This window comes from Natrix helvetica (assembly GCF_964273705.1).
Source record: "Natrix helvetica genome assembly, chromosome: 13".
Classification (NCBI taxonomy): domain Eukaryota; kingdom Metazoa; phylum Chordata; class Lepidosauria; order Squamata; family Natricidae; genus Natrix; species Natrix helvetica.
The window spans coordinates 3,205,565-3,226,348 of record NC_138557.1 but is presented as its reverse complement, the minus strand read 5'-3'; the positions used below and the strand labels follow the sequence as shown (position 1 = coordinate 3,226,348).

General features: G+C 45.7%; 1 protein-coding gene across 2 annotated transcripts in view; it reads right to left on the bottom strand.

Moving 5' to 3' along the window:
- SDK1 (sidekick cell adhesion molecule 1) overlaps positions 1-20,784 on the bottom strand; it is a 363,040-nt gene that overhangs the window by 33,836 nt on the left and 308,420 nt on the right. For both annotated transcript variants that reach the window (XM_081965817.1, XM_081965816.1), the window contains exons 30-35: positions 19,859-20,060; positions 12,268-12,371; positions 11,701-11,771; positions 8,770-8,908; positions 7,595-7,654; positions 5,957-6,058 (exon numbers count right to left, since the gene is read on the bottom strand). In XM_081965817.1, coding sequence (XP_081821943.1) covers positions 5,957-6,058; positions 7,595-7,654; positions 8,770-8,908; positions 11,701-11,771; positions 12,268-12,371; positions 19,859-20,060 — 678 coding nt within the window. The remainder of the gene's footprint in view (positions 1-5,956; positions 6,059-7,594; positions 7,655-8,769; positions 8,909-11,700; positions 11,772-12,267; positions 12,372-19,858; positions 20,061-20,784) is intronic.

Below are 20,784 nucleotides of genomic sequence, written 5' to 3'. Positions count from 1 at the left end.
TATATTTATATATTTCCTCCTCTCTCCCTCTCCGGGGTTATAAAATAAAATAGTAATTAACACCCACTCTGCCTGACACCAACTATTTATTTTGTTCTAACTGTGCGGCTTCCTTATTACGGCTGCCCACCCCGCCGTTAATGGAAATGTTAATAACCAGCACCAGGTTGTTGTGACAGATGCTTCAGCTCATTATCAGAAATTCTTATTTACCGCTCCATTAAACGACAGAATCACACACCCAAAAGGGGGGGGGGAAGGAAGGGGGGGAGGAAGAATTGGGGGGGGGGGAGAAAAGGGGAAAAAAAGAAACAATTCCATGAAACTAACTGGGAAGAATTGGAGCAACGGCAATCGGCCATCGAAAACGTGGAGAGATAGAGATAGATAGATAGATAGATAGATAGATAGACAGACAGACAGACAGACAGACAGACAGACAGACAGACAGACATAGAGAGATAGGTTGGTGGGAAAAATAGATGATAGATAGATAGATAGATAGATAGATAGATAGATAGATAGATAGATAAAGAGACAGACAGACAGACAGACATAGAGAGATAGGTTGTGTAGGTAAAGATAGGTATGTAGGTAGGTAGGTAGCTTATTAAATCAATTGACCATATCAAATATATAAAACTCCTAAGAAATACAAAGAAAACAACAGGACCTGTTCATAACAAGTCATTAACCCCGATTTGGTCTAGATATGCTGTTCTTTCTGTGATGGCCTTTGAAATAAAGCGTGCAAAATGTAATTTTAAAAAAAAAAAAAACCTTGGGTGCGACATGTTGTCCATTTGCAGGGTAAGGATAAATGTTTAAAAAGTAAAATGCAAAAAAGCATAACCATTTTAGAGGGGGGAGGGAGGGAAGGGAGGGAGGGAGGGAGGGAGGAAAGGAAGGAAGGAAGAGAGGGTGGGAAAGAAGGAAGAAGGATGGATGGATGGAGGGAGGGAGGGAGGAAAGGAAGGAAGGGAGGAAGGAAGGAGAGGGAGGGACAGGAAGGACGGTGTGAAGGAAGGAAGAAGGAAGGAGGAGGGAGGGAAGAAGGGAAGGAAGGGGGAAGTGTGAGAAGGGAAGGATTAAATGATAGAAACAATACTGATTAAATGCCTATTATTTTATGAACATGTTTTCTCGAGCTAAGAGACATTTCAATTCCTTGGGGGGCACACTGTACCCACCTACAGATACTGAAAATGACGGACGTATTTGATGCACAAGGGGAAAAACACCATTCAGCCCCCTCCTCCCCATATATATTGCAAATGCCCCCCCTCTAACCCATCTTTTCTCTGAGCACGGCATGAAAGCACCCTCCCCCCCTTTTTTTATAAAAAAAAATCTTTGCACAAACCCAAGAAACGAACCTGACTTTTGTAATGTCGGTTTTAAGAGCCCGGCTCCCCCTCTACAGAATAGATTGTCGTGCTCTTTCAGTCAATGGCGAGAAAGAAGCATCCGTATGGATTTTCTTAAATAACTTTTAATTCCCCCAAATCGTTTTTTTTCCCCGTGGATAGAAAAGAGGCAGCCCACCCCCTGGAGGGAGGGAAAGGAGGGGGGGGGGAAGGTTACACAAGTGGGAGAGGAAATTGCTTCTTTTCCTCTTTGCTGACTTGATTGACAGCTGGGGGCTCATCGATGGATGAATGATTCAAAGAAAGTGAGATGAATTAAGGGCTGATTTTCAACAAGAAGCACATCGATTCCAGCGTTGGGTGCCTATGGCGCGAGTACATCTTTTTATATGCTTATTCTTGCGCGGCTCGGCTCAGATGTACTCCAGCTGTTTGGGAAGCCAAAAGGCGTATGCTTCCTCTTCATCATTGAACAACCAGATCTTTAGAAAAAGGGTTGTTTTTTTGGGGGGGAGGGTCTACATGCTGCTGAACTTGATGGCTGGGGGGGGGGGGAAGAGCTGCTCATTTCTCTTTTCCAAGGAGCAGAATCTTTGGAAACATTTCTGGGGTTCTTCAAAGAACAGCAGAGTTCTGGTGGACGCTGACCTCTTGAGGACGATGGCTTAATGTAGAGGAGCAGGCTGAGCTGGAAGGTGGGCTTAAATGTGCTATTGGTTTGGAGTCACTCCGTTGTCAATGTCCAAATCCAGCTCTCCATGAATTCCATTGACCTTTATCATTGTTGTTGTTATTTGAGAAGTCGTGTCAATCTTTCCCAGCATGAGGCTCTTCTCCAGGGAGTCCTTCTACCTTCCCATTAGGTGGCCAAAGTCTTTGAGTTTCCTCTTCAGGATCTGCCCTTCTAAAGAGCAATCAGGGTTGATCTCCTCGAGGACTGACCGGTTGGATGGCCTTGCAGTCCAAGGAATTCCAAGGGATAGAATCCTGACATTGACACAAATGCTCCAAGTTCAGCCCCTCCTGAGTTCCGTTGACCCTTATCTTCTTGTTGTTCTTGAAGTCGTATCTGACCCATCGCGACCCCATGGATGACGTTCCTCCAGGCCTTCCTGTTCTCTACCATCCCCCACCCACTGCATGAACCTCTGGATAAAATCAAATTCCTTTAGGGTGGGGGGTGAGCACACGGCACCTTCTAGCTTCACACCGCCATAAATCCTAGCCCTTAAGCAAGAATTAAACAAGGAGCTATACCCCCACCACATAACCCGTTGGAGTCATGCTGAGCGGTGCTTATGAGTCATATTAACAGCTCAATGAGCTTTTAATGAAGCACTCAGCTGCTCCAGCAGCTCCGACGAAAGCAAATGATTTCTTTGCACTTCCAATCCTACCGGTGGGGAATTAAGGGTGGCAGATAAAATGCTCCAGCAAATGTCTCGAGGAGAAAGCATTTTCTGGGAGTTTTAGGATTGCGGATTTGCGAATTGGTCCAGGAATAGAGAACGGACTTTGCGAACGTTCTTTGCTCAATGCCCTGGTGGACATTGAAGGACTTTAAGGAGGGGCAGATTCCCGGAGATCACGCAGCTGATCTTTCCCCAGATCCTGGGGGGGGGGGGGGGGGAAGAGATGCATTAGTTTAAGGGAGGAGCGTCCAATCATGGCAACTCTTAAGACCTATGGACCAACACCCAGGATTCCCTAGCCATCATGGCTGACTGGGGAATTCTGGGAGTTGAAGTCCGCAGGTCTTAAAAGTGGCTAAGGTTGGACACCCCTGCTTTAAGGTGTTCCCCGTAAGATGCTGAACCCACACTGGTTCTCGTCTTGATGTTGTTGGAAGCCAAGGCACTATAAAATCTAAGTGCATTGCACACTGCAACCTGCAGAAGGAGATAGGAGTAGCATCTGTTTAGAAAAGGTGAAATCGGAGCCGAGGCACAAAAGACAATTGTTATTTATTCTTCTCCTTCTCCTTTCCCTAAACAAGTTTGCTCCTTCCTTTGACTTTGCCCAAGAACCCTCCACCGGCTTTCATTATCTAGGCTGCTGGCAGATGTCCTTGGACCACTTTCTGTGTTCCTTCGTAGCCAACTTGACCCTCTGGGGAAATCAGGAGACATTATTTCCCAGGCACCGTCCTGAAAAAGTGAGCCTCCTGCAATTTATTTATTTCATTTGTCCTCTGCCTTTCTCGTCGGCTGGCTGACAAGAGGAAAAATAGGCCTTGCTTTAAGAAAGCCAACAAACAGACGCACGCAATTGATGGCGAAGACTCCTGGGTAGGAAAACGATAGCCTGAGACTGTTTCCGGAGCCACGCAGGTTGGCCAGCAATAGGGAAGCAAATAATTACAGTCAATGGGAGGACGACGTGTTTGCTTCGGCTCATTCAAGAGGAAGACAGAAGAAGCGAACTCAGGAGGTTGGGCCAGAGGCAGAGAGCAATTGTTCCTTTCTAGCTTTCTTCCCCCATGCTACGCCGAGCTCCTGTTGTGTTGAGTGCAATGGCTTCCTCTTTTTGCCTCACCGAAACAGACTCACACAAGAAGTTGCCTCTTCAGCACAACCCCCTGCAAGGTAGCGGTTAACACAGGTCAGGTAAGCAGGTGGATTCACGGGGGGGGGGATCCGTTTTCTGTTTCTCTGCCCCTTTCTATCACGGAAGCCCGCGTCAAAGTTCCTTATGGTTTCTTCAGAACCTCAATAGAAGTTCCTTCTTCACCTTTCATCTGTTGGGAAGGCCTTCAAAGAAGACCAGCAAAAGGAGCTCTAAAGGTTAAGGTTCCCCTCCCACATGCATGCTAGTTGTTCCCGACACTAGGGAGCGGTGCTCATCTCTGTTTCAAAGCCGGAGAGCCAGTGCTGTCCGAAGACGTCTCTGTGGTCATGTGGCCAACACCGAAGGCGCAAGGAACGCTGTTACCTTCCCACCAAAGGTGGATCCCATTTTCCTACTTGCATTTTTTACCTGCTTTTGAACTGCTAGGTTGGCAGAAGCTGGGACAAGGAACGGGAGCTCACACCGTCACGCGGCGCTAGGGATTCTAACCAGCGAACTGGCGATCTTTCTGATTGACAAGCTCGGTGTCTTAGCCATTGAGTGCTCACTGCATATGCAATGTTTACATCAGAAAGCCCAGCATAGATCATCGTTCAAAACGATGTAGAATTCTATCTATATGGTTTGGTGAGTGGAAGATGAACTGATTAGAAGAGCGCTTCCTCAAGTTTTAGGAACCGTTCCACGGAGAAGAGGGCTGATTAATTTATGGAGTTTAGGAAGACGGTAATGGAGCATTACCTCAATGTCTGAAACGAAAAGGTCTGGAAGAGGTGAGGCCGGAGACGTCTTGAAATTTAATGAAAATATAACGTAAGTTGTGCTGGAACCTGACACAAAATCTTTTGTGTTAAATACATGGGATCAGTGAAATGTGAGAGAAAGCAGATGAATGCTGAAGGTGCAGGTAGAATTTATGGTGAGGGCCTTCCTTCAAAGGAAAGAGAAGAGCTTATAACTACGGCCGTGATAGTAGACACGTTCTGTAAGCCAAGAGACCCAACACCCATGTGTGAACCCTGGCCAGACTGGGAGAAGGCGGAGAATTTGACCCACTAGGTGGAACATAATGACACGTTAGCAGCCTGAAGAACCTCTGCCTGCCATAGCTGAAGGCCACCATCAGTGATGGACACCACCAGTGATGGAAGTTGTGGTGGATCACAACTTCTTCAGAACTTCCTCAATGCTTGATCATAAGGCAGCAGAAGGAGTCCTTTTATGAAAGCACCTGAAATCTCTCTCTGTTCTGACCTAGGCTTCCCCAAAAAGCAGGAGGCAGAGTCCTGGTCCCGACAAAACCCCTTTTATGAAACAAATGTTAATTCCTCTCATTCACATTCAGCCAAGGCCTGGCAAACAGTCTTTCAAAGGAGTATTTATGACCACAGACCTTATCTAGCTTGGAAAGCTGCCATGTAAATATTTGCCAAATGAAGTGCTGTGCAAGGAAAGGCTGGGCACAGAGTCTCGGAGATTCAGGGACAGATCTTCACACTCCTGAAACGAACGAATTCTTTCCTGCAAAAGCCCACTCTCCTTTCGCTCCTCTTTTATTTCCTATGGGAGGGGCCATACCTGTGGCTTTACTCCCAAGTCGATTTCTGAGTTGTTCTTTTCTTCTGGCAGCTCTGCGCATGCGCACACTGGGAACAGGATCCAGCTGTTCCTCTGCCTCACTGCTGTCTAGCTTCAAAGGCACCTGATCACTGCCAGACGACCTTGGCCCCATCTCTGCCTCCGATGCAGAGCCTTCGTCAGAGCCTTCCCCAGACTCCATGACTGGCCCATGCTCCTCCCCAACCTCCTCATGTCCAACTCTGCTGCTAGCTCTGCTGGCGGGCCACCACACTCTCTTCCACCATCACCCCATTAATCGCAATACTGGACTGAGCTAATTAACACCAGTTATTTATTGGTATTAATACTTTTCATTCATAGATAGATAGCGTGCTCCCCTTTCCCATCCCCTCTGAGGTTCTCAAAATGGTTATCTTGCATGCTTCCAGGTTTCTGCTTACCTGCTTCTCCAACATAGACTTCCACAGGGGCGCTGGCGGGGCTTTCCCCAATAATGTTATATGCTGTCATGACCACTTCATACCTCTTGTACTTCTTCAGTTCTAGAAATGTAAAGAATTTGCATTACTGGTTAGCATCCTCTTTAACCATCTCCAGAGGATTTTCCCTGCTACAGTCCTCCTGGAACATATGAGGGAATCACAGATCCAGGCTTTTTTAAAAAAACTGGACAGGGAGAGGAAAGAAAGTGTGTGTGTGAGAGAGAGGGAGGGAGGGGGGAGAGAGAGAGAGGTGAAGGAGAGAGAGAGGGAGAGAAGGGGGAAGACGGAGAGAGAGATAGGGACACAGAGAGAGAGACACACACAGAGGGAAAGAGAGTGACAGAGAGACAGAGAGAGAGGGAGAGAGAGAAGGGGAGAAGATGAGAGGGAGAGAGAGGAAGAGAGAGGGGGAGAGGGAGAGAGAGGGACACAGAGAGAGACACACAGAGAGAGAGACAGAGAGAGGGGAGAGAGAGGGGAGAGAGAGACACACAGAAAGAAAGAAAGAAAGAAGAGAGAGAGAGAGAGAGAGAGAGAGAGAGAGAGAGAGAGAGAGAGAGAGAGAGAGAGAGAGAGAGAGAGATTTCCTCTGGCTATGGTGTAATTAATAACCAAACAAGCGTGATAGCAAGAAGACCAAATTTCATGCCTTCCACCCCAGAGGCCTTTGCATCGTCCTTGAAGTTCTGGGGATTTGCATATTCAAATCAGGCCACCTATCTTTTCGGAGAATGTGGATCACCTGAGGAAGCCCACCAGCAAAAGACAACTCTGGGAAGCTTTGCTTGGAAATCTCCCAGAACAGGGCCGGTCTCCGTTCAGAGGCGTTTTATTTGCAAAATCCGTTTTCTGTTTTTTCTGCCCCTTCAGCTCTACCAGTGCCACTGTCGCCATTTCGCTGCAAATGATCATCCCGGGGAAAGTTCCGTAAGATTGATAATGAGGCCCTTCTAATTTCAGATTTCCTAAAACGCTTGCAAATATTCTGCCCACGTAGCTCAGTCAGACACCGGTGTGTTGCCTGCCGGTTCCAGGTAGACAGACAGCTGATGGTATCTAATTTACTGCTTACATTTTGTCAGCATAATAAATAAAACTACTTGATATATCGTAGGAAACTGACAGTTTTATGGAAATCTGAAACTCCCGCCAGTTAATACACAAGGACTCTCCCCCCACCTCTCCCGCCTGCCTTGCTTGCAAGAGAAGTGATATATTTCCAAGCAATCTGCAGAAAAAAATGGTATTTGGACATGGCACGTTTTCTTGAGGGGGAGGGGTGGTCCAGGGAGGATGCTAGAGTAGAACTGTAGTGCTGCGGGCTGAGCTCAGAGGTGGCATTCAGCTGGTTCTGACAGGTTCTGGAGAACCGGTAATGGAAACTTAGAGTAGTTTGGAGAACCGGCAAATAGGCTGGCCCCGCCCCTGCTGCCTCCCAGCCAATCTTCTTTTGTTGCCCTTCTCTGAAATTGTTACGCTCCCAACCCCAACCCACAATCAACGCCAATTTTAAAAGAGGTTGCAGGAGGAAGTCTGCCGTGTACCCCAGCCCTGCAAAGGGTGACATTGCTGCATATTATCTTCTAATTAACTTACTTGTTAATTCGTAGGTTGTTAAGGACGAGCTGCTGTTCACCGCCTTGAAGATGCTTTGGGCTATTCAAGGTAAGCAAAGCAGAAAAGAATCAGAGGGCAAGGTTAGCCATTATGGGCAATTCCACATGGTTCCAGCCATTGGAGATGAAGTAGTTGAGAGTGCAGGCAATGTTCAAGGCAAAGAGCCCTCCAGCACCCTCCCCTCCCCACACACAGCTGCCTGGCTATATAAGTCAGCCCTCTTCCCAGAGAAGATGCTGAAAGATCCTCAAACTGGAAGGCTTCCTCAGCTATCTTCCCCCACAGAAAGAAAGTATGGAGATGGTGGATGCTATAAAGCAATGAGAAATGTCTGGAGAATCACTGAGCCAAAGCAACTCTGTTCTAAGGAGACGAGAAAGAGGAGATTTCTCTAGGAGCATTTTATTCTTCCAGTGTTGGAAGGGTTGGATAGAATCCATCCATCTGTCCATTCACCCATCTTCCCATCCATCCATCTATCCATCTATCCATCCATCCATCTTCCCATCCATCCATCCACCCACCCACCCACCTTCCCATCCATCCATCCACCCACCCACCCACCTTCCCATCCATCCATTCACCCACCCACCCACCTTCCCATCCATCCATCCATCCATCCATCCATCCATCCACCCACCTTCCTGTCCATCCATTCATCCACCTACCCACCTTCCCGTCCATCCATTTATCCAACCTTCCCATGCATCCACTCAATCCACCTACCCTCCTTTCCATCCATTTATCCATCCATCCATCCACCTACCCATTCCCATCCAGCTATCCAGCTACAATCTTCTCTCGTTCCTTGCCTAACCTTGCTCTACCCCCCCAATATTAAGTCTTTAATTTGATGTATTAAGAATGCTAGTTCTAGACACCAGATTTACAATCAAGGCTCAAAAAAATACCAAAGAAATAAACAAAGCAGAAAGCAAGAAATAAGAGAGGATGGGGTGAATGAGAGAAGAGGAAAAGAGAAAAAGCCCAATGGATCAGTTTCCAATCTGACAGCCAGTTGTTGGAATAAATTTGAGAGCATGCACAAGTTTTTTTCTCCCATTTCCATCAAGTGTTTTAATATTTGTTCATCTGATTGCAAATGACAAACCATTCATCACACATTAAGAGAGCCGAAATAATTGGCTCCTTACCTGTAATTTCGGCTCGCAGAGCCGATGGGTTTTTAAGGACTTTGGACTCTGTTCCTGGTCTCGTGTTTTCGGGTTCCAGCTCCCGATAATAAATACGATATCCCAAAAGAAGACCATTTAGACTCTCTAACTTTGGAGGCTGCAAAAAAAAAATGCCCACAAAAAAGGTTAAGTTGCTATTTGTCTCTGAGAAAAACGGCGCTAAGAAATATAGACATAATACATTTCTACTGTAGATAAGAGTGATGGATCTGGATGATGGTTTGAAACTATTTTGCTGCATTGTGTGATCAAAACGTCACTCACCAACCATCACATGCCCCAAGGGTGTCGGTGGTGGTCGTGGTGCTTAAAAGGCAGAAGAAACGAGGTGGATCCATCTGGAACGTACGTTTCCTCAAGGAACTCAGCAGCCATCTCCTGTCTCCTGACTATCTTCTGAAATTGTCCCCATGAATTAGAAACCTCACAAGTCTAAAAAGGTTGAGAAGGTTCCAGAGAGGCAATTTCCTTTTGCTGACAAAGATTGTTCATCAGGATTTACCTAGGCAAGCTGGAGAAGTCAATCAAGGTGACAGAAGTTGGCTTTCCTTCAACATTCCGGCCACTGGGCTGCTCCTGAAATAATCTGCTTTATCTCAAACTTTATAGAGTTGATCTCTCGGGGCCCAGATCTCATCACTCCCGGGGGTGGGGTGGGGGTGGGGGAGAAAGGAGCTATGCCATTAATCTGCCGTGTACCTTAACTTTGATTTATGGTTCTCCGTCCCCTAATTTCAGCTTGGTGATCTCCAGAACGTACTTTGATACACCGCTCAGCTATTTGCTTGCGGCCATGTTTTTGATAGTGTGGGAGAATAACCCTTATGTTCGCTTAATTAAAAACTAGTCAAGAAGGAGAGGGGAGGTGAGAAAAGGTTGATTTGATTAGAATCTAAGGGGGCGGAGGATGGACCACCATACCAATGAACAAGTCATTTCCCATAATCAAGGTTGGGATATTGAAGGCTTCACAGCATCCCCTCTCCTCAAAGTTATTCTTCCTGTCCTTCATACCAACTTCCTGAGTCATATCATCTGTTTTAGGTCCCAAAAGCAAGGAAAGGGGGTATCTCTCTCTCTGTGTGTCTGACTCTCTCTCTCTCTTTCTGTGTCTCTCTCTCTTTTTCCGTCTCTCTCTCTCTGTGTCTCTCTGTCCCTCTCACTGTCTCTCTGTCTTTCTCACTGACTCTTTCTTTCTCTATCTCTGTCTCTCTCTACGTGTCTCTCTCTCTGTCTCTGTCTCTCTTTCTCTCTCTGTGTCTCTCTCTCTCTCTGTCTCTTTCTGTCTCTCTGTCCCTCTCGCTGTCTCTCTGTCTTTCTCACTGACTCTCTCTGTCTCTGTCTCTCTCTCTTTCTGTTTCTCTGTCTCTGTCTCTCTCTTTTCTCTGTCTCTCTGTCTCTCTCTCTCTCTCTGTCCCTCTCTCTCTCTTTCTCTCTGTCTCTGTCTCTCTCTGTGTCCTTCTCTGTGTGTGTGTGTGTCTCTGTCTCTGTCTCTCCCTGTCTCTCTCTCTCTCTCTCTGCAGTAGCCTGTGTCTGATCTCAGATTCAGAAACTATTAAGCGATCCAGCATAAAGAAACCTGGGATAAATGGCACAAGATGACATTTCCTTCTTTCTTTGACGGTTTTATTTTTGCCCTGGAAAAAGATACTCTAACCAAAAGGTCATCGCATCCTGCTCTTATCCATCTTTCATGAGTAAAAAAAATATATCAGGTTTTGATGTAAAGGATTATTTAGGATTTCCTTACTATCTCTGAGAGGGAGGCCCAGAGGAACTGCGGAGGTCCCAGAAATCTATTACGATTCAGAGGGATGATAACAACCGTGTATGTTTACACTGTGAAATTGGGATAAATTCCGGATTAAAGGAAGAAGCGGGTGAGAGCAGAGCTGGCACGTTAACTTCCACGCAGAACGGGACAGGAAAATCGGGATTTTTGACGGCAAGAACTGCCTTGTTGCTATTGATGGATATGAAATTAAGGAGTGAAATGCTGCATGCGCCGGCATTTAATTCTGCTTCTTGCCTTCTCCAGCGGAGCAATAAAACATTATCTTAGGCCCACCTGCGTTTTCTCCGCAGTTAACAGGAGTTTCGAATTATTTTACATTTTTTAAAAATTTGAAAACTATAGAGCCCCAATAATGTAAAACATGGCAATTGACATGTAATTGGCTTTCAATTCCCTAGATGCGTCTCCCATTTAGGTTTTCCGTGAAATGAAAGGTTCCTAATTATCTCAACTACCATCTATTTCACGTTCGTTATCCGCCCCAAATCTATCAACGGGATCAACCGCTAATGAGGTGGGCACCATGCTACTTGTCCTTCCTGTGCGTTAGCGGAATTCCTTTGTCTGCCTGAATGAGAGGCCAATGGCTGATTGGTACTTACGTGTCGTTCCTTGGTTAAAAGCTGTCAAAGTGTCTCACGTTTGTTTTAACATGTTGTAACGGAGTGCGATTCCGCCACAAACAGGGATCCCTGTGCAATCAGGAAGACTGACACAAATTCTACATGACAGAGTGGCTGTCATGAAGCTAAGACAGGTCCAGCCACCTGCAGCTCTGCAGCCGCATGTGGCTCTTTCATCTCCCTGCTGCGGCTCCCTGTTGCCAGTTGGCACCACAATACTCAGAGGACCTTCTGGTTTTTTGGGGGGGGAGGGGGGGAAACACGGGGGAGCATGCCAGGAGGAGACTCTATGGCAAAGGGTGGGTTTTCCAATCAGCTCCACAATTGATAGGGCATGTGTGAAGGGGGATCAAAATGTTCCAATATTCATACTAATGATTTATTTCACGTGTGGAAGTTTTCTATGATCGATCCTAGAAGTCACCTCCTGATCATTGGAGTTCCAGGCTTCAGGGAGACCTTGGTACTCACCTGCCACTGTACGAGAACCGAGGATGTTGTGTATGGGGTCACAGACACGGAATTTGGTGGTTCATCTGGAACTAGAAAGGGAAAAAAAACACCACCAGATATGAAGATGACAAATACGATACTTGGCCACACAACTCTATAGATGAATGACAGAGGGGTAGAGGAGCACTCCTACCATGGGAGGTCCAGAAGCTTTGGTTTATTCAGGGAAATATGTGTCATTGCCTTTTTTTTTTTTTACATTGGCAACCTTAAGATGGGTGTTCCTCAACTCCCCAGCTGCCTGGGGAATCCTGTGAGTCAAAGTCCACCCATCTTAAAGTTCCCAAGGTTGAGGTTGTTTGTTGTTAGTTGCGAAGTCGTATCCAACCAGATGGCTGCAAGGAATATAAAGCCTTCCATTCTCCACCATTCCATCAGAACCAAAGAAGCTTCTTGGATGAGAAGCGAAACGTCTTCAGGCAGAACAAAGGACTCCCGGCTGCCTTCTGAAAAAGCACCATCTCGAATGATGGCGTAAGAGGCACCCCAAAGGAGAAGAGGTTGGCTGGCTGTTGTGGTCCTTACCGTCTTGAAGTGTAGTGACTGCCTCCGTCTCGGCCCCAAAATGGCTGTCTCCCACATCGTTGGTGGCTTTCAGGCGCAGCTTGTAAGAGGTAAAGGGATCCAACCTGCACAGGTGGACAAATTGTTTTTTTTTTTTAAGTCAACATTTGCCTCATGTTGTTATGCTTCTCATTATCTACAGGGAAGGCAGCATGGCACCATCCAAAGGTTCTGCATATTAACTCCCAGAAGTGCTGAGGATGCCATCTCAGTTGGAGTTCATGGAAATTGTAGACCCGAAGACTGGAAAGACACTAGTTATGTGATGGCAAACCTATGGCATGTATGCCCAAAGTGGCGTGCGGAGCCATGTCGGCTGGCACGTGGGGGTGGGGAGTGGTAGCCTATTCCTCTTCCGGGTTTCTAGCACGGATGCGCGAACGACTATCAGCTGTTTATTTGCACACGCAGCAGTGACGGAAACCAGAAGAGCTGGTCTTACAGTTTCCATTGTGCCCATGAGGGCGGCCCAGCTGATCGTCATGCATGCATGCGCACCAGTAACCAGAAGGCAAGCTGGCTGGTGCACATGCCCACGCTGGAAACTGGAAGTTCATTTCCTGGCGGGTGCATGCGTGTCTTCTGTTTACTCTTCTCCACTCCTTTTCTCGGTGCATCTGAGTGATCAAACTTTTGCAATGATCAAAGGTGATCTACTGCTGGTCACCTGGTGGGAGTGATATCAGTGGATTTATGCAAAAGCAGGGCTGAATGACAGAGGGATAAATGGAAGGAGATGCACCTTGGTTAATCTACTAGGCAATGCTCTCCCATCCTGGCTGCCTCTCCAAGAAGCAGGTATCCGGCTTATTCAACTCTGACAGAGACAGGGGTTTCCCTGCAGGGTCCCTGCACGCTCAGTGACATTCAGATATTCAAAGGTGGGGTGAATTGATCTGAGCTTCTAGCATGACCAGCAGGAGTCTTCCTTCTGTGTGACTAACAAGGCCTGCAGGAGTTCAGAGTGGCTCATGATAGGCTGAGCTAATTATAATCGGTGAAAGTCAGCCAATGCGCAGACCCAAATAGAGTAGAACAGGAGTTTAGAATAGAATAGAATAATGGAATAAGAATAGAATAGAATAATGGAATAAGAATAGAATAGAGAATAGAATAGAATAGAGAATAGAATAGAATAGAATAGAGAATAGAATAGAATAGAGGATAGAATAGAATAAATAGAAGAATAGAATGGAAAATAGAATATAATAGAGAATAGAATAGAATGTGGAATGGAGAGTGGAGTGGAGAAGAATAGCGTAGAGTAGAATAGAATAGAATGGAATAGAATGGAATAATGGAATAAGAATGGAATAGAGAATAGAATAGAATAGGATAGGTGTTTAGAATAGAATAGAGAATAGAATAGAATAGAAAATAGAATAGAAGAATAGAATGGAAAATAGAATAGAATAGAGAATAGAATAGAGAATAGAATAGAAGAATATAATGGAAAATAGAATAGAATAGAATAGAATAGAATAGAATTCTTTATTGGCCAAGTGTAATTGGACACACAAGGAATTTGTCTTTGGTGCATAAGCTGTCAGTGTACATAAAAGAAAAGATACATTCGTCATGAATCATAAGGTACGACACTTAATGATAGTCATAGATACAAATAAGCAATCATATCATACTACGAAACAATCAATATAAATCATAAGGATACAAGCAACAAAGTTAGTCATACAGTCATAAATGGGAGGTGATGGGTGATAGGAACGATGAGAAGATTAATAGTAATAGTAATGCAGACTTAGCAAATAGTTTGACAGTGTTGAGGGAATTATTTGTTCAGCAGAGTGATGGCTATCGGGAAAAAACTGTCCTTGTGCCTAGTTGTTCTGGTGTACAGTATCTATAGTTATCATTTTGAGGGCAAAGTTGAAACAATTTATGTCCAGGATGCGAGTAAATATTTTCCCAGCCCTCTTTCTGACTCGTACAGTGCGCAGGTCCTCCATGGAAGGCAGGTTGGCAGTAATTGTTTTTTCTGCAGTTCAGATTATCCTCTGAAGTCTGTGTCTGCCTTGTTGGGTTGCAGAGCCAAACCCGACAGTTATAGAGGCGCAATCCTCTATAATTAAGCAATATATAACAACTAACAATATAACAACTAAGCAATCCAGGTAGAAGTATCGGGGACAGAAGATTAAAACATGGGGAGGTAAGGTGATGGGTCTGAGGAGCAGCAGAGAGCATTGCTTAGGGAAGGTCAATGTTGGACAAATACTATATATATATATGGACTCTGATTGGCTTGATATTAGGCAGTTGCAACAGTGGGGAACCCCAAGAATGGGGTTCACAACTATATGTTTGGAAACCTCTTGTGGAAATGGTGGTTCGGATGTTCTATACTCCAGAGCTTCTCAATCCAGGAGAACCTCTACACAAATCCTCCTACCATCTTACTACCAGTCGGCGTGTTGTTCAAAATGGAGCATTTATTGACCAAGTGTGAAATCTTCTCACCACACGTGCTTCACACAGAAGGAGTTAGCTCATTAACCTTGGTAACAAGAGTGTTGTTGTTTTTTTGCTTTGACGATTAGTAGCAGCAACGCGAAAGGAGGTGAAAGGCAAGGCCATTCTATCAGCTGCTGTCCTTGAGAAGAGGCAGCCTGAGCTATCTTCACCTCTCGTGGCAAATCTGTTTTCTGAAGAACCCTTAGAGATAAATTTAACCTTTTGGGTACTTTGACAGATACTGAACAAGTGGGACGCTACAAACCTACCAGATGATCTGAGGGGATTATTAGCAATAACACATAAAGTTGCTAAGTCTCTGATAGAGCTGCCCAAGAAAACCTTGAGGAACTATCTGCTGGTTCACTCCTATTTGAAGATGGAATACAGACATGAAAAAGAACAAGAAGGGGTGCTTGGGAGACATTTCCACCACACTTCCTCTACCTCCTGATAAAACGCTACCATATCCCATGGAAAATGTAAGAAATGGAAAGAAAAATTGAGGCCAATAGACAAGAGGAAGCAACATGCCCAGATCTTTGGAGTTACCACAGATTGTCCATACTGTTGTGGCCAACTTCTGTGAGGTTGAGGAGGAACATGGGCCAGTCCTGGAGTCTGGGGAAGGCTCGGACGAGGGCTCTGCATCAGAGGCAGAGAGGGGGCCAGGGCCACCTGACAGTTATCAGCTGCCTTTGGAGTCGGAGATCAGTGGGGCAGAAGAACAGCTGGAGCCTGTTCCCAGTGTGGGCATGCACAGAGCTGCCAGACGAAGGAAACATCTAAGGAACAAGGGCCGACTTGGGAGTAAAGGCACAGGTGGATGGTGATTGGCCTCTCCCATAGGGAATAAAGAGAAGCGGTCCAAGCTGGGTTAAGGAGAGAACTGGAAAGAGGAAAATCAGCTCCTAAGAGTAAGCTATCCCTTTTGGATGTTCTGAGTTGTCAGCCTTCGATAGTACTTGTCCAATTAAGGTAAAGGTAAAGGTTCCCATCGCACATATGCGCTAATCATTACCGACTCTAGGGGGCGGCGCTCATCTCCATTTCGCAGCAAGAGCCAGCGCTGTCTGAAGACGTCTCCGTGGTCATGTGGTCGGCATGACTCAAAGCCAAAGGTGCACGGAACGCTGTTCCCTTCCCTCCAAAGGTGGTTCCTATTTTGCTATTTGCGTTTTTACGTGCTTTAGAACTGCTAGGTTGGCAGAATCTGAGACAAGTAACGGGAGCTCACTCCATTACACGGTGCTAGGGATTCGAACTGCTGACCTTTCTGATTGACAAGCTCAGCATCTTAGCCACTGAGCCACTGCGTCCCTTGTCTAACTACTCACCTCCGAAAGTGTTGGAGCTGATGCAACAGGAAGGTAGGCAAATTTCAAACCAGTGCATTTTTTTTCCCAACCCCGAAGGAATCTTGGCCAATCTCCCTCCCTCTAAACAGCTGAAAGAGTCAAGCTTTTCAACCCCAAATTCCAGATAGATGGAAAAGGAGACGAGAGTGGACTAAAATGCTGGCTCTTTGTACTTGCGCTCCTGTATTTTATTGCTGTAATTTCTTTTTTCTATTTTACCCTGGAATTAGATCCTACATTTCGCCTTTATTTTCTTCGATACGAATGTCAGACTAATCGATTAATCAACCACTACATTTGAATTCTACTGCACTGCATGGGGGATATGGGAGAATGGCCCAGAGAGGTTGGAATAGCTGTTTACATGTAGGAAAAAGCTCTGAGCGCTTAAAGATGAAAACTTTTTAATGTCAAACAAACCTCCTTGATTGAGTAGACAGTGCTCAGGGCTTTCAATAATGAAACTGAAGTCTCTTTAGACAAGATCTCAAAGACATTTAGATTGGCAGGATGTAGAGCTAATGGAATCTTTCTGCAGAATCTCTTTAAAAAAAACACACACATTCCCAATCAGACACAATTACTTTTGGGAGTTGCAATCCCACATAGTCAGAAAACTCCAAGGCTGGAGAGGCAGTTCTTGGGTATATAAAGATCCGTACAAACTGTAACCAGAGATGTGCAGGTAGCTGTGGGGGAGAGGGAGGCCCCCATTGTAAAAGTACAGCTGCCTGAAGAAGACAGGTGTGGCGAAGAGACGGAGGGCCTCGTTCCAGTGGGACTGCATCATGGCTTCGAACTGGCTGACCATCTCAGCCTGTTGAGCTTCCAGGCGCCGGTCCCTGGCCTTGCACTCCCACAGGTCTTCCCTCTGCTTGGAAAGCCCATGCTCCTAGTCCTCAGTGAGGTGCTTCTGCTGAGCCTCCTTCTCAGTCAGATCCAATTTGAACTGAGCTGTTTGGCCAACTCTTTCTCATGGTGGCTGCTTAGCTCCAACAACTGCTTCCTGTTGGGGCCCTAAGGAGCCCGGGCAGGCGAGGAGGGGCTGGGAGGGGAGGGGCGAGTAGAGGCTGGTGAGGGATATCGAGTTGGCTACTTGATTCTATTGGTCATTAGGCAAATTATTAGTGGTCTGCGGGATTTAAAATTATGAATTTAGTGGTCCCTGAGGTCCCAAAGATTGGGGACCCCTGTCTCAGAAGGGGACCGACCCAGATTGGATCCTGAAAGAAGACAGTTTTGGGTCCATCCCTACAGCCCATTTTGATAGTAAGAGTAGCAACCTCTACTACTACTGCAATTTCTTTTTTTAAAAAAAGAAGCAAGCAATACTTCTAATGTAATGCCCCAAAGCTTCCTCCCATTGCTCAATCTTTTTGCAACAGCAACTCACCGGCAGTTTTAAAACTTCCTTCGGCACCTGGAGAAGTAGATTAACTGGGAAGTCTCTTCTGCAAGCACAGTGGCGATTGTGGCGAGAATTTTAATGCCGGCCCAATCTAGCCGAGGCTGGTTAATGCTATTTAAACAGGCAATGTGATCTCTTCCTCCCTCGCTAGGATCAAACCACCCTCATTTAATCTGAAAATCAGTTTTAAAAACAGAGGCAGAAACCCAGAACGTGCCTGGGAACGAATGTCGGGAACTTGCTCCCCCCAAAAATGCGGGGGGAGTGAAGAATTTGCAGTGGTTGGCTCTGTTCCTGCATAGCTGGACAGCGGCTGAGAGAAAGAACGAGAGTCTTGCTAATTAACAAATGGAAATTAACACGGCTGCGGTTAAAATGTGGCGTTCTATCTGTGATTTGCCAGACAGCAAAACGGAGAGCGTGATTTAGTTCTTGGCCCATCACTTCTTGCAAACCTGGTGAAGGAAAGGATGGCTACAGGGGATTCTTTATTGTTATTGTTATTTATTTGTTATGTAGTAAATTGTACGCCGCCCCGAGTCCCTTGGTGGAGAGGGTGCGGCATATAAAATGGATTAATAAATAAATAAATTCCTTGACTTATGACCACGATAGAGCCCCAAATATCCGTTGCTAAGCAAGATGGTTAAGGGAGTCTTGCCCCGTTTTGCGACCTTGCTTGCCACAGTTGTTAAGTGAATCACTGCAGTTATGAAGGTAGTAACACGGTCATTGAGTGAGTCGGGCTTCTGTTCTGGCTTCCCCAAAAAGCACGAAGCAGTTTCCTGGTCCCGACAAAACCCCTTTTATTAGACAAATATGAATTCCTCTCATTCACATTCAGCAAAGTCTTGGCAAACAGTCTTTCAAAGGCATATTTATGACCACAAACCTTATCTATCTGGGAAAGCTGCCATGTAAATATTTTTTCAAATGAGGTGCTGTGCAAGGAAAGATTGGGCCCAGAGTCTCGGAGATTCACCGACAGATCTTCACACTCCTGAAACGAATCTAACGAACGCATGAATTGTTTCCTGCAAAAGCCCCCTCCCCTTTCGCTCCTCTTTTATTTCCTATGGGAGGGGCCATTCACTGTCCACCTGTGGCTTTACTCCCAAGTCAACCCTGATTTCTAAGCTGTTCTTTTCTTCTGGCAGCTCTGCGCATGTGCACACTGGGAACAGGCTCCAGCTGTTCCTCTGCCTCACTGCTGTCTAGCTGCGAAGGCAGCTGAAAACTGCCAGAGGGCCTTGGCTCCCTCTCTGCTTCCAACACAGAGCCCTCATTCGAACCTTCCCCAGACTCCAGGACTGGCCCATCTTCCTCCCCAACCTCATCAGTGTCCGACTCTGCCCCCAGCTGTACTGACTGCTGGCAGGCCACAACAGCTTCCCCATTGACTTTGCTAGTCAGAAGGTCACAAACGGGGGATCACATGACCCTGGGATCCCGCAACCGTCATAATATGAGTCAGTTGCCAAATTCTGAATTTTGATCATGTAACCATGGGGATGTTGTAAAGGTCGTAGGTGTGAAAAACACTTTTTTCAGTGGTGTTGTAAACTTTAAACAGTCACGAAACAAACGGTAGACTATCTGTATGCGGTGAAGAACGCATTATATTTCTATGAAGAGCACAAGATGCAAATTATTGCCCCCTTTTCTCCATTGCAGCCATTCTTTCATTATTGGGGGTGGCAGGAATTCCAGCATGATGCTTTTACACCTCGCTGTTGTGTAACCAGCTTTTTTTGGATTAAATAGTGGTCCCACAAGCTCATTCAAGAACTAATTCCAGCAATGTTAATTAGTAGCATTCTGTTTCTAGTCAAAGGCCTTTTCATTACTTCCTGTTCAATGTGGGAGCAACACTTTTGATAAATAGCATCACACCCTGATATTAATTATTCCGAGATTGTTCCTCTCCGTTGGGGAAGCAGTTTTAACCACCTGATTCCTTTTGTTGTTGTTGTTATTGTTGTTGCCTGTTCCTTTTCATCTTTTATTAATTTATTGAAAGTATATCCGGGGAGCGAAGTATTAAATCGCCTTCGTAACAATGAAAAAAGCCCCCAAATTGTGGAACTTTGCTATTTATGGGTGGCGATGGGTTGAGAGAGAGAGTTAGGGTCTCAGGACGCTTCAGTCCAGCTGGGAGATTTGTCAGTTTGATCACAATGTTTTGATCTTGAATTTTGCTATGCAGAAAGTCACGCTACCTGTCAACGGGATTTCTTTCTCGCTGCTTTGCGATGGGAAGATATGTTTTGCATTTCCTGTCACCTCCTGATGGAAGCATTTATATGAGACTTACCTGTCAATCAAACAGGAGGTCGCTTTGTGATTGACAGACGAAGAGTAGGTTTTCCAGTCTCCGTTTGGGAGCTCTTTCAACTGAATGGTAAAGTAACGGATGGGAGAAGAACCGTCGCTTCCAGGGACCCAGTGCAGGTGGAGACTCCGGGATGTGACTTCGGACTGAGGGACCTTTAATTCCTTGGGAGGGGCTGGCCGTTCTGAAAAAAACACACGGAACAGTTATGACCCTTCTAAGAAACTGAGACTAACAGAAAGTTTGAGTCATGAATGGAAGAACTCCAGACGCCGTCGTCTATGGAACTTCTCAACCATCCAAGGTCATGGAGGGGCTGGCCCCAAGGGTGCTTTTCTAGAAGACAACTAGACGTTCTTGGTGGTTTTTATGTTCTCTTGAAAATGTTTTGCTTCTCATCCATGAAGCTTCTTCAGTTCAGATGAGAAGTCAAATGTTTTCAAGAAAAAAAAAAAAAACACCAACTCAAGAAAGTCCAGTTGCCTTTCAGGAAAACATTTTGAGCATTGAGAAGCAACCCCAGTTAGTTCAACTGTTTTTGCACATGGCTACTTCAATGCTGAGATGGCCACCTTGCTCAATAGGAGTAACTGTGAGATGGATCTTGGAGTCCAAGTAGACAACCGTTTAAATAGGAGCCAGCCGTGTGCAGCAGCTGCCAAACAAAGCCAACACAGTTCTAGGCTGCATCAATAGAGGGATAGAATCAAGATCATGTGAAGGGTTAATACCACTTTATAAGGCCTTGGTAAGGCCACACTTGGAATACTGCATTCAGTTTTGGTCGCCACAATGTAAAAAAAGATGTGGAGACTCTAGAAAGAGTGCAGAGAAGAGCAACCAGGATGATGAGGGGACTAGAGGCTGAAACATATGAAGAACGGTTGCAGGAACTGGGTATGCCTAGA